At 46.4% G+C, this 13,213-nt stretch overlaps 1 protein-coding gene across 4 annotated transcripts in view; it reads right to left on the bottom strand.

The window, feature by feature from the left end:
• Positions 1-12,649, bottom strand: part of LOC118944438 (palmitoyltransferase ZDHHC1-like) — an 89,952-nt gene extending 77,303 nt beyond the window's left edge. For 3 of the 4 annotated variants that reach the window (XM_036963703.1, XM_036963705.1, XM_036963706.1), the window contains exons 1-3: positions 11,906-12,649; positions 9,093-9,325; positions 6,876-7,051 (exon numbers count right to left, since the gene is read on the bottom strand). In XM_036963703.1, coding sequence (XP_036819598.1) covers positions 6,876-7,051; positions 9,093-9,308 — 392 coding nt within the window. In that variant the 5' untranslated portion in view covers positions 9,309-9,325; positions 11,906-12,649. The remainder of the gene's footprint in view (positions 1-6,875; positions 7,052-9,092; positions 9,326-11,905) is intronic. The other variant, XM_036963704.1, reaches the window with a different exon arrangement.
• Between the last annotated feature and the right edge of the window lie 564 nt (positions 12,650-13,213).

Here is a 13,213-nt window from a genome sequence, read left to right as displayed (position 1 = left end):
ACATGGTGGTGGCAGCATCATGGTTTGGGCCTGCTTTTCTTCAGCAGGGACAGGGAAGATGGTTAAAATTGATGGGAAGATGGATGGAGCCAAATACAGGACCATTCTGGAAGAAAACCTGATGGAGTCTGCAAAAGACCTGAGACTGGGATGGAGATTTGTCTTCCAACAAGACAATGATCCAAAACATAAAGCAAAATCTACAATGGAATGGTTCAAAAATAAACATATCCAGGTGTTAGAATGGCCAAGTCAAAGTCCAGACCTGAATCCAATCGAGAATCTGTGGAAAGAACTGAAAACTGCTGTTCACAAATGCTCTCCATCCAACCTCACTGAGCTCGAGCTGTTTTGCAAGGAGGAATGGGAAAAAATTTCAGTCTCTCGATGTGCAAAACTGATAGAGACATACCCCAAGCGACTTACAGCTGTAATCGCAGCAAAAGGTGGCGCTACAAAGTATTAACTTAAGGGGGCTGAATCATTTTGCAAGCCCAATTTTTCTGTTTTTGATTTGTTAAAAAAGTTTGAAATATCCAATAAATGTCGTTCCACTTCATGATTGTGTCCCACTTGTTGTTGATTCTTCACAAAAAATACAGTTTTATATCTTTATGTTTGAAGCCTGAAATGTGGCAAAAGGTCGCAAAGTTCAAGGGGGCCGAATACTTTCGCAAGGCACTGTAGATGTGTTCTGGTGTCCAGATGACTCCTCCTCAGTTCCTACTGACCAGCCTGAGATATAGATGTGTTCTGGTGTCCAGATGACTCCTCCTCAGTCCCTACTGACCAGCCTGAGATATAGATGTGTTCTGGTGTCCAGATGACTCCTCCTCAGTCCCTACTGACCAGCCTGAGATATAGATGTGTTCTGGTGTCCAGATGACTCCTCCTCAGTCCCTACTGACCAGCCTGAGATATAGATGTGTTCTGGTGTCCAGATGACTCCTCCTCAGTCCCTACTGACCAGCCTGAGATATAGATGTGTTCTGGTGTCCAGATGACTCCTCCTCAGTCCCTACTGACCAGCCTGAGATATAGATGTGTTCTGGTGTCCAGATGACTCCTCAGTCCCTACTGACCAGCCTGAGATATAGATGTGTTCTGGTTCCCAGATGACTCCTCCTCAGTCCCTACTGACCAGCCTGAGATATAGATGTGTTCTGGTGTCCAGATGACTCCTCCTCAGCCCCTACTGACCAGCCTGAGATATAGATGTGTTCTGGTGTCCAGATGACTCCTCCTCAGTCCCTACTGACCAGCCTGAGATATAGATGTGTTCTGGTGTCCAGATGACTCCTCCTCAGTCCCTACTGACCAGCCTGAGATATAGATGTGTTCTGGTGTCCAGATGACTCCTCCTCAGTCCCTACTGACCAGCCTGAGATATAGATGTGTTCTGGTGTCCAGATGACTCCTCCTCAGTCCCTACTGACCAGCCTGAGATATAGATGTGTTCTGGTGTCCAGATGACTCCTCCTCAGTCCCTACTGACCAGCCTGAGATATAGATGTGTTCTGGTGTCCAGATGACTCCTCCTCAGTCCCTACTGACCAGCCTGAGATACAGATGTGTTCTGGTGTCCAGATGACTCCTCCTCAGTCCCTACTGACCAGCCTGAGATATAGATGTGTTCTGGTGTCCAGATGACTCCTCCTCAGTCCCTACTGACCAGCCTGAGATATAGATGTGTTCTGGTTCCCAGATGACTCCTCCTCAGTCCCTACTGACCAGCCTGAGATATAATCAAATATAGATGTGTTCTGGTGTCCAGATGACTCCTCCTCAGTCCCTACTGACCAGCCTGAGATATAGATGTGTTCTGGTGCCCAGATGACTCCTCCTCAGTCCCTACTGACCTGCCTGAGATATAGATGTGTTCTGGTGTCCAGATGACTCCTCCTCAGTCCCTACTGACCAGCCTGAGATATAGATGTGTTCTGGTGTCCAGATGACTCCTCCTCAGTCCCTACTGACCAGCCTGAGATATAATCAAATATAGATGTGTGCGAGACAGGAGAGGGGCTGCTGGGGGAGAGGCTCTGACTCTCTCTCATCCCCAGACATGTCCCCTCTTCTAGTCTGCTGCCCTCAATCCTCTCCACCCTCCAGTCCTGTCTTCTTCTCTGCCACCCACACAGCCCTGTCCAGTCCTGTCTTCCTCTCAGCCACCCACACAGCCCTGTCCTGTCCTGTCCAGTCCTCTCAGCCACCCACACAGTCCTGTCCAGTCCTCTCAGCCACCCACACAGTCCTGTCTTCCTCTCTGCCACCCACACAGTCCTGTCCAGTCCTCTCAGCCACCCACACAGTCCTGTCTTCCTCTCTGCCACCCACACAGCCCTGTCCAGTCCTGTCTTCCTCTCTGCCACCCACACAGCTCTGTCCAGTCCTGTCTTCCTCTCTGCCACCCGCACAGCCCTGTCCAGGCCTGTCTTCCTCTCTGCCACCCAAACAGCCCTGTCCAGTCCTATCTAGTCCGGTCTAGTCCTGTCTAGTCCGGTCCAGTCCTGTCTAGTCCTGTCCAGGCCGGTCTTCCTCTCTGCCACCCAAACAGCCCTGTCCTCTCTGCCACCCAAACAGTCCTGTCTAGTCCTGTCTAGTCATGTCCAGCCCTGTCTAGTCCGGTCCAGTCCTGTCTTCCTCTCTGCCACCCACACAGCCCTGTCCTGTCCTGTCTTCCTCTCTGCCACCCAAACAGTCCTGTCTAGTCCTGTCCAGCCCTGTCTAGTCCGGTCCAGTCCTGTCTAGTCCTGTCTAGTCCGGTCCAGTCCTGTCTAGTCCTGTCCAGTCCTGTCTTCCTCTCTGCCACCCACACAGTCCTGTCTAGTCCTGTCCAGGCCTGTCTTCCTCTCTGCCACCCACACAGCCCTGTCCAGCCCTGTCCTGTCCTGTCTTCCTCTCTGCCACCCACACAGCCCTGTCCAGCCCTGTCCTGTCCTGTCTTCCTCTCTGCCACCCACACAGCCCTGTCCTGTCCTGTCTTCCTCTCAGCCACCCACACAGTCCTGTCTTCCTCTCTGCCACCCACACAGCCCTGTCCTGTCCTGTCCAGTCGTCTCCCCTCATCAGTATATAACAGTGCCATCAGAAAGTATTCAGACCCCTTGATTTGTTTTATTTTTATTTTACAGTTTGTTACGTTAAAGCCTTATTCTAAAATTGATTGGAAAGTCACACACCTGTCTATATAAAGGCCCCCATGTCAGAGCAAAAACCAAGCTATGAGGTCGAAGGTATTGTCCGTAGAGCTCCGAGACAGGATTGTGTCGAGGCACAGATCTGGGGAAGGGTACCAAAACATTTCTGCAGCATTGAAGGTCCCCAAGAACACAGTGGCCTCCATCATTCTTAAATGGAAGACGTTTGGAAACACCAAGACTCTTCCTAGAGCTGGCCCTTCGGAAAGAAAGGCCTTGGTCAGGGTAGGTGACCTGATGGTCACTCGGACAGAGCTCCAGAATTCCTCTGTGGAGATGGGAGAACCTTCCAGAAGGACAACGACCCTGAGCACACAGCCAAGACAACGCGGGTGTGGCTTCGGGACACGTCTCTGAATATCCATGAGTGGCCCTGCCAGAGCCCGGACTTGAACATCTCTGAAGAGACCTTCACCCAGAGCACGGACTTGAACCCGATCGAACATCTCTGAAGAGACCTGAAAATAGCTGTGCAGCGACGCTCCCCCATCCATCCTGACAGAGCTTCAGAGGATCTGCAGACAACAATGGGAGAAACTACCCAAATACAGGTGTGCCAAGCTTGTAGCGTCATACCCAAGAAGACTGGAGGCTGTAATCGCTGCCAAAGGTGCTTCAACAAAGTACCGATTAAAGGGTTGAAATACTGATGTACATGTGATATTTCCGTATTTATTTTTTCTAAAAACCTGTTCTTGCTTTTTCATTCTGGATTGATGAGAGAAAAAACACAATTGAGTCCATGTTAGAATAAACCTGTAACGTCATAAAATGTGTAAAAAGTCTAGAAGTCTGAATACTGTCAGAATGCTCTGTAGGCCTAGTCCTGTTATTGCATTGGTTTCCACGGCAACCCCCTAGCCTCCTCCTTCCCCTTCACCAACCGTCCTCTGTTCCTCTGCTGCCCCCCCCCCCCCCCCTGACTATCTGTTAGTCCTCCAGTTCTGTCCTGCTGCCTCCCTTCTGCCCAGCAACAACCCTCCTCAGTCGGGGGGGGGGGGGGGGGGGGGGGGTCTCCCAGCCCCAGCTCTACAGTACCCCAGCCCCCACTCTTATGACCCCATTAATGTACAGCCAGACTACTCTACTGACTGGTCTAACTACTGACCTCAGATCAGTCTTTAAGTGCCTCTCTACTCTGACATGTTACACAGCAGGTCACTCACTATGTTATGTAGCTCCAGAGAGACAGAGAAACAGAGAGACAGAGAGAGACAGAGAAACAGAGAGACAGAGAGACAGAGAGAGACAGAGAGAGAGAGAGAGAGAGAGAGAGAGAGAGAGACAGAGAGACAGAGAGACAGAGAAACAGAGAGAGAGACAGACAGAGAGACAGAGAAACAGAGAGACAGAGAGACAGAGAAACAGAGAGACAGAGAGACAGAGAGAGAGACAGACAGAGAGACAGAGAGAGACAGAGAGAGAGAGAGACAGAGAGAGAAACAGAGAGACAGAGAGAGAAACAGAGAAACAGAGAGAGACAGAGAGACAGAGACAGAGAGAAACAGAGAGACAGAGAGAAACAGAGAGAGAGAGACAGACAGACAGAGAGAGAGAGACAGAGAGAGAGAGAGAGAGAGAGAGAGAGAGAGAGAGACAGAGAGACGGAGAGAGATGAGAAGATCTGACCAGACAAAACACATTATAGGAACCAGTCACTACAAACCATGAGATGAGAGATTGAGAATGAGTCCCAAATGGAATCATTTTTCCTACATAGTGCACTACTTTTGACTTGAGCCCTGTGGACCCTGGTGAAAGTAGTGCACTATATGGGTGCCATTGATTTGGGACGCATCATAAGTACCTGCTTGAAGGAATGTCCTGATGGTGATATTTCTCTGTGAGGCTTTACAAAGAGAGTACTCACATGTCTACTTCACAGAGGTGATATTTCTCTGTGAGAGGCATTACAAAGACAGTACTCACACGTCTACTTCACAGAGGTGATATTTCTCTGTGAGAGGCATTACAAAGACAGTACTCACACGTCTACTTCACAGAGGTGATATTTCTCTGTGAGAGGCATTACAAAGACAGTACTCACACGTCTACTTCACAGAGGTGATATTTCTCTGTGAGGCTCTACAAAGAGAGTACTCACACGTCTACTTCACAGAGGTTATATTTCTCTGTGAGGCTCTACAAAGAGAGTACTCACACGTCTACTTCACAGAGGTGATATTTCTCTGTGAGGCTCTACAAAGAGAGTACTCACACGTCTACTTCACAGAGGTGATATTTCTCTGTCAGGCTATACAAAGACAGTACTCACACGTCTACTTCACAGAGGTGACATTTCTCTGTGAGAGGCATTACAAAGACAGTACTCACACGTCTACTTCACAGAGGTGATATTTCTCTGTGAGAGGCATTACAAAGACAGTACTCACACGTCTACTTCACAGAGGTGATATTTCTCTGTGAGAGGCATTACAAAGACAGTACTCACACGTCTACTTCACAGAGGTGATATTTCTCTGTGAGGCTCTACAAAGAGAGTACTCACACGTCTACTTCACAGAGGTTATATTTCTCTGTGAGGCTCTACAAAGAGAGTACTCACACGTCTACTTCACAGAGGTGATATTTCTCTGTGAGGCTCTACAAAGAGAGTACTCACACGTCTACTTCACAGAGGTGATATTTCTCTGTCAGGCTATACAAAGACAGTACTCACACGTCTACTTCACAGAGGTGACATTTCTCTGTGAGAGGCATTACAAAGACAGTACTCACATGTCTACTTCACAGAGGTGATATTTCTCTGTGAGAGGCATTACAAAGACAGTACTCACACGTCTACTTCACAGAGGTGATATTTCTCTGTGAGAGGCATTACAAAGACAGTACTCACACGTCTACTTCACAGAGGTGACATCTCTCTGTGAGAGGCATTACAAAGACAGTACTCACACGCCTACTTCACAGAGGTGACATTTCTCTGTGAGAGGCATTACAAAGACAGTACTCACACGTCTACTTCACAGAGGTGACATTTCACTGTGAGAGGCATTACAAAGACAGTACTCACACGCCTACTTCACAGAGGTGACATTTCTCTGTGAGAGGCATTACAAAGACAGTACTCACACGTCTACTTCACAGAGGTGATATTTCTCTGTGAGAGGCATTACAAAGACAGTACTCACACGTCTACTTCACAGAGGTGATATTTCTCTGTGAGAGGCATTACAAAGACAGTACTCACACATCTACTTCACAGAGGTGATATTTCTCTGTGAGGCTTTACAAAGACAGTACTCACACGTCTACTTCACAGAGGTGATATTTCTCTGTGAGAGGCATTACAAAGACAGTACTCACACGTCTACTTCACAGAGGTGATATTTCTCTGTGAGGCTATACAAAGACAGTACTCACACGTCTACTTCACAGAGGTGATATTTCTCTGTGAGAGGCATTACAAAGACAGTACTCACACGTCTACTTCACAGAGGTGATATTTCTCTGTGAGAGGCATTACAAAGACAGTACTCACATGTCTACTTCACAGAGGTGATATTTCTCTGTGAGAGGCATTAGACAGTACTCACACGTCTACTTCACAGAAGTGATATTTCTCTGTGAGAGGCATTACAAAGACAGTACTCACACGTCTACTTCACAGAAGTGATATTTCTCTGTGAGAGGCATTACAAAGACAGTACTCACACGTCTACTTCACAGAGGTAGCAGTGGCAGTTCTCGATGACGTGGGCATGTTTGGTGCGGTCGAAAACGGGCACGGGGCCGCGGTAGCTCTTGGCCCTGACGTTGTAGTCCGCGGGGTCGATGGAAACCGCCATCAGGTGGACGAACAGGTGACACACAAACATGATGCCCGTGCACTGGAGACGGGAGGCAGTTAAGGACCTGGTCCTGTATGCTGTGGTTGTATAACCTCAAAACTAACAGAACAGGATGCTCTGTGTGTACAGTCTGTCAGTAACAGTAGGGTTAGGTTCAGTCTACTCCATCATGTCAGGATGCTGTATGTACAGTCTGTCAGTAACAGTAGGGTTAGTTTCAGTCTACTCCATCACGTCAGGATGCTGTATGTACAGTCTGTCAGTAACAGTAGGGTTAGGTTCAGTCTACTCCATCATGTCAGGATGCTGTATGTACAGTCTGTCAGTAACAGTAGGGTTAGGTTCAGTCTACTCCATCATGTCAGGATGCTGTATGTACAGTCTGTCAGTAACAGTAGGGTTAGGTTCAGTCTACTCCATCATGTCAGGATGCTGTATGTACAGTCTGTCAGTAACAGTAGGGTTAGGTTCAGTCTACTCCATCATGCCAAGATGCTGTATGTACAGTCTGTCAGTAACAGCAGGGTTAGGTTCAGTCTACTCCATCATGTCAGGATGCTGTATGTACAGTCTGTCAGTAACAGTAGGGTTAGGTTCAGTCTACTCCATCATGTCAGGATGCTGTATGTACAGTCTGTCAGTAACAGTAGGGTTAGGTTCAGTCTACTCCATCATGTCAGGATGCTGTATGTACAGTCTGTCAGTAACAGTAGGGTTAGGTTCAGTCTACTCCATCATGTCAGGATGCTGTATGTACAGTCTGTCAGTAACAGTAGGGTTAGGTTCAGTCTACTCCATCATGTCAGGATGCATTATGTACAGTCTGTCAGTAACAGTAGGGTTAGGTTCAGTCTACTCCATCATGTCAGGATGCTGTATGTACAGTCTGTCAGTAACAGTAGGGTTAGGTTCAGTCTACTCCATCATGTCAGGATGCTGTATGTACAGTCTGTCAGTAACAGTAGGGTTAGGTTCAGTCTACTCCATCATGTCAGTTCAAATACAACCCAATAGGAACAGAGGATGCATACTACCCAATAGGAACAGAGGATACATACTACCCAATAGGAACAGAGGATACATACTACCCAATAGGAACTGAGGATACATACTACCCAATAGGAACAGAGGATACATACTACCCAATAGGAACAGAGGATACATACTACCCAATAGGAACAGAGGATACATACTACCCAATAGGAACAGAGGATACATACTACCCAATAGGAACAGAGGATACATACTACCCAATAGGAACAGATGATGCCAAAACATTGTTGGTTGTAGGGTTGAGGACCCCTTTTAGTTGAAACTGAACTGACCCCTTTTAGTTGAAACTGAACTGACCCCTTTTAGTTGAAACTGAACTGACCCCTTTTAGTTGAAACTGAACTGACCCCTTTTAGTTGAAACTGAACTGACCCCTTTTAGTTGAAACTGAACTGACCCCTTTTAGTTGAAACTGAACTGACCCCTTTTAGTTGAAACTGAACTGCCCCTTTTAGTTGAAACTGAACTGACCCCTTTTAGTTGAAACTGAACTGACCCCTTTTAGTTGAAACTGAACTGACCCCTTTTTAGTTGAAACTGAACTGACCCCTTTTTAGTTGAAACTGAACTGACCCCTTTTAGTTGAAACTGAACTGACCCCTTTTAGTTGAAACTGAACTGACCCCTTTTAGTTGAAACTGAACTGACCCCTTTTAGTTGAAACTGAACTGACCCCTTTTAGTTGAAACTGAACTGACCCCTTTTAGTTGAAACTGAACTGACCCCTTTTAGTTGAAACTGAACTGACCCCTTTTAGTTGAAACTGAACTGACCCCTTTTAGTTGAAACTGAACTGACCCCTTTTAGTTGAAACTGAACTGACCCCTTTTAGTTGAAACTGAACTGACCCCTTTTAGTTGAAACTGAACTGACCCCTTTTTAGTTGACAACAGATGAAATTGAAATTGTTTCTGAGGCGATCACCACAACACTGTCACTCTGAGCAAAACCTTTGAACCCATTACAACGAGTGCATCCCACATTCAGATTGCGATCGATCATATACATTGATTGATTGAGAGGATACGATGTAGCCAGCAGGGATCCAGTGGGAGGGAAGCAAGGGGACAAACACTCCAAACCCGGTGACAGCGAAGAAGAGGTAGAGGAGCCATGCCAGGAGCTGGAAGGGGTGTGGAGGCCAGCTCCACCCGTTGGTCCTGGAGCACAGAGGCAGGTCCCGCCGGGGCCCAGCCTCACTCACTGGGACCGTACGGTTGGGGTTGGGTTTACACACGTCCATACGGGAGGGGACACCTTCTGGAGGGAGGGAGAGAGAGAGAGACAGGGGGAGAGAGGGAGGGAGAGAGAGAGACAGAAGAGAGAGAGAGAAGAGAGAGAGAGAGAAGAGACAGAGAAGAGAGAGAGAGAGAAGAGACAGAAGAGAGAGAGAGGAGAGAGAAGAGACAGACAAGAGAGAGAGAGAGAGAGAGAGAGAAGAGACAGAAGAGAGAGAGAGAGAGAGAGAGAGAGAGAGAAGAGACAGAAGAGAGAGAGAGAGAGAGGAGAGAGAGAGAGACAGAAGAGACAGGAGAGAGAAGAGACAGGAGAGAGAGAGAGAGAGAGAGAGAGAGAGAGAGAGACAGAGAGACAGAGAGAGAGAGAGCAAAGCATCAGCACTCTGGTCATTGTTGCATTATTCACATATCATATAACATTGTTATTAGCTTCATTGTTATTGACATTAACTTATGGTATGATCCATGTCAATTATGCCTATTTTGGAGGAAGTAATTAAGGAAGACCATTTTCCACCGTTTTGGTTACAGGTGAGGGCTGAGGGTGAGGTGAGGGCTGTACTGAACCTACACGATTACTAGCTAACACCAAAACACAATCCAAATGTTTGTGTGCAGGCAGGGTGTTTCTGAAACCAGTCAGCTCATCATTACTTTGTAGTGTAGCTAGCTGGCTAGCATGGCTTCCATATCAGCATCATTATCTCTGCTCTGTAGCTAGCTGGCTAGCAAGCCTTCCATATCAGCATCATTATCTATGTACTGTAGCTAGATGGCTAGCAAGCCTTCCATATCAGCATCATTATCTCTGCTCTGTAGCTAGCATGCCTTCCATATCAGCATCATTATCTCTGTACTGTAGCTAGCTGGCTAGCAAGCCTTCCATATCAGCATCATTATCTCTGCTCTGTAGCTAGATGGCTAGCAAGCCTTCCATATCAGCATCATTATCTCTGATCTGTAGCTTGATGGCTAGCAAGCCTTCCATATCAGCATCATTATCTCTGATCTGTAGCTTGATGGCTAGCAAGCCTTCCATATCAGCATCATTATCTCTGCTCTGTAGCTAGCATGCCTTCCATATCAGCATCATTGTCTCTGTACTGTAGCTAGCTGGCTAGCAAGCCTTCCATATCAGCATCATTATCTCTGTACTGTAGCTAGCTGGCTAGCAAGCCTTCCATATCAGCATCATTATCTCTGTACTGTAGCTAGCTGGCTAGCAAGCCTTCCATATCAGCATCATTATCTCTGCTCTGTAGCTAGATGGCTAGCAAGCCTTCCATATCAGCATCATTATCTCTGCTCTGTAGCTAGCATGCCTTCCATATCAGCATCATTGTCTCTGTACTGTAGCTAGCTGGCTAGCAAGCCTTCCATATCAGCATCATTATCTCTGTACTGTAGCTAGCTGGCTAGCAAGCCTTCCATATCAGCATCATTATCTCTGCTCTGTAGCTAGATGGCTAGCAAGCCAACCATATCAGCATCATTATCTCTGTACTGTAGCTAGCATGCCTTCCATATCAGCATCATTGTCTCTGTACTGTAGCTAGCAAGCCTTCCATATCAGCATCATTGTCTCTGTACTGTAACTAGATGGCTAGCAAGCCTTCCATATCAGCATCATTGTCTCTGTACTGTAGCTAGATGGCTAGCAAGCCTTCCATATCAGCATCATTATCTCTGTACTGTAGCTAGATGGCTAGCAAGCCTTCCATATCAGCATCATTATCTCTGTACTGTAGCTAGATGGCTAGCAAGCCTTCCATATCAGCATCATTATCTCTGTACTGTAGCTAGCATGCCTTCCATATCAGCATCATTATCTCTGCTCTGTAGCTAGCTGGCTAGCAAGCCTTCCATATCAGCATCATTATCTCTGCTCTGTAGCTAGCTGGCTAGCATGCCTACCATATCAGCATCATTATCTCTGCTCTGTAGCTAGATGGCTAGCATGCCAACCATATCAGCATCATTATCTCTGTACTGTAGCTAGCATGCCTTCCATATCAGCATCATTGTCTCTGTACTGTAACTAGCAAGCCTTCCATATCAGCATCATTGTCTCTGTACTGTAACTAGATGGCTAGCAAGCCTTCCATATCAGCATCATTGTCTCTGTACTGTAGCTAGATGGCTAGCAAGCCTTCCATATCAGCATCATTATCTCTGTACTGTAGCTAGATGGCTAGCATGCCTACCATATCAGCATCATTATCTCTGTACTGTAACTAGCAAGCCTTCCATATCAGCATCATTGTCTCTGTACTGTAGCTAGATGGCTAGCATGCCTACCATATCAGCATCATTATCTCTGTACTGTAACTAGCAAGCCTTCCATATCAGCATCATTGTCTCTGTACTGTAGCTAGATGGCTAGCAAGCCTACCATATCCGCATCATTATCTCTGTACTGTAGCTAGATGCCTAGCATGCCTAACGTTACCATATCAGCACCATTATCTCTGTACTGTAGCTAGCATGCCTAACGTTACCATATCAGCACCATTATCTTAATTGTAGACAGAAGTACAAAAAGCACCATCCCGTTATAAAAGGGAAGCTGGTAATAATTGTAGGTTGTGACTGAGTGACTCACCTTTTCAGTGCGGGTTGAATCGACTGGGGACGCTGCTGCTGCTGAGGGCTGTTCTTCTTAACCAAATCATCTCAGAGTCGGATCACAACAAGGCAGGTCCGCCGTTGTCTTTCCTCCAGGGGTTTCAGCTAAAGTCCAGCAGCAGGGTCCCATGTCTTGCTTCATTCAGCATGAATACCAGCCATTGTTTTTAACTAGCTAGCTGCACACCACACAGAGGCAATCAGCCAACCCTCCTCCTCCAAGGAATTCAAGTCAGTAGGGCGTAAAAGTATATGCCATGAGGGGGATATAACTTGCTAGTTAAGCTTCCTAGCTTCCAAATCAACACCCCATACGATTTGTTTTAGGCTAGCAAGCTAATTGCTAGCTCATCTGAAAGCAAGCAAAGGTAACGTTAGCTAAATGTACCAGGATCAGTTGATTGATTAGGAGCTTTTTCTTTATGTCTGGAGATGCTGCCGGGAATCTGTTAGCTCTGTAGCTAACCGCGGTATTAACCTACTGTAACAGTCACTAGCCTGGGCAATGTGGCATCGGTAAACTCAGCCAGCGACGGTAGCTTGTTAAAAAAACAATACCACGATTCAACAAAAAATACCAAATCATGAAATATCAAAAGCTACCACCAATTGAGTATTACTATTTTAATCTTAAATGGTAAGTTATTTTAACCAGATAACGGATAATAACAGTAGACTTGGTTCCTGTCTAAAAAAGAAAACAATCCTTCCGATTTTTCAACTTCCTGGTTTCCCTGGTAACGACCCAGAGCCCCGTTCTGATTGGTCCTAGTAGGAGTCGCCACCACAGTGACCCCTGGTGGTCATGTCGAGCAACACGCCCGTCCTGCACCTGTTTCTAATCCCCAATGCTTTCCACAACGCTTTCACAGACGAGCTACAGGTGCAGCCGAGCCAGGTAGCTAGGCGTGGATTCAATGGAAGAACACTTACACTGCTTGTATGTTGAGTTTGTCCAGATACATAGGAGTCATTTTCACGCCTCTTGTTCCACAAATGAATCAGTCTCCTACTTACATCATTGTAATGTAATAGAACGAACAGCAGAGGGCAGCAGTGTGTCATATATGTGAATATCCCGTCAGCAATTTATCCTGACTCAGCAACCTTTGGAGTTATTGGGTTGCAACGGGCACAGTAGTTTATATATGAATACATACAACATATGAAACGTCATTATATTAGCGATATCAGGTAATATTCTATATTTCAATGTTTTCTGGAATTGTGATGTCTAGAGTTTAAAGGTTCATGTTCTGGAACTTTGGTTGACACACAAAGTATT

The sequence above is a fragment of the Oncorhynchus mykiss genome, chromosome 26 (assembly GCF_013265735.2).
Source record: "Oncorhynchus mykiss isolate Arlee chromosome 26, USDA_OmykA_1.1, whole genome shotgun sequence".
Classification (NCBI taxonomy): domain Eukaryota; kingdom Metazoa; phylum Chordata; class Actinopteri; order Salmoniformes; family Salmonidae; genus Oncorhynchus; species Oncorhynchus mykiss.
This window is presented reverse-complemented; position numbering and strand designations above follow the sequence as displayed.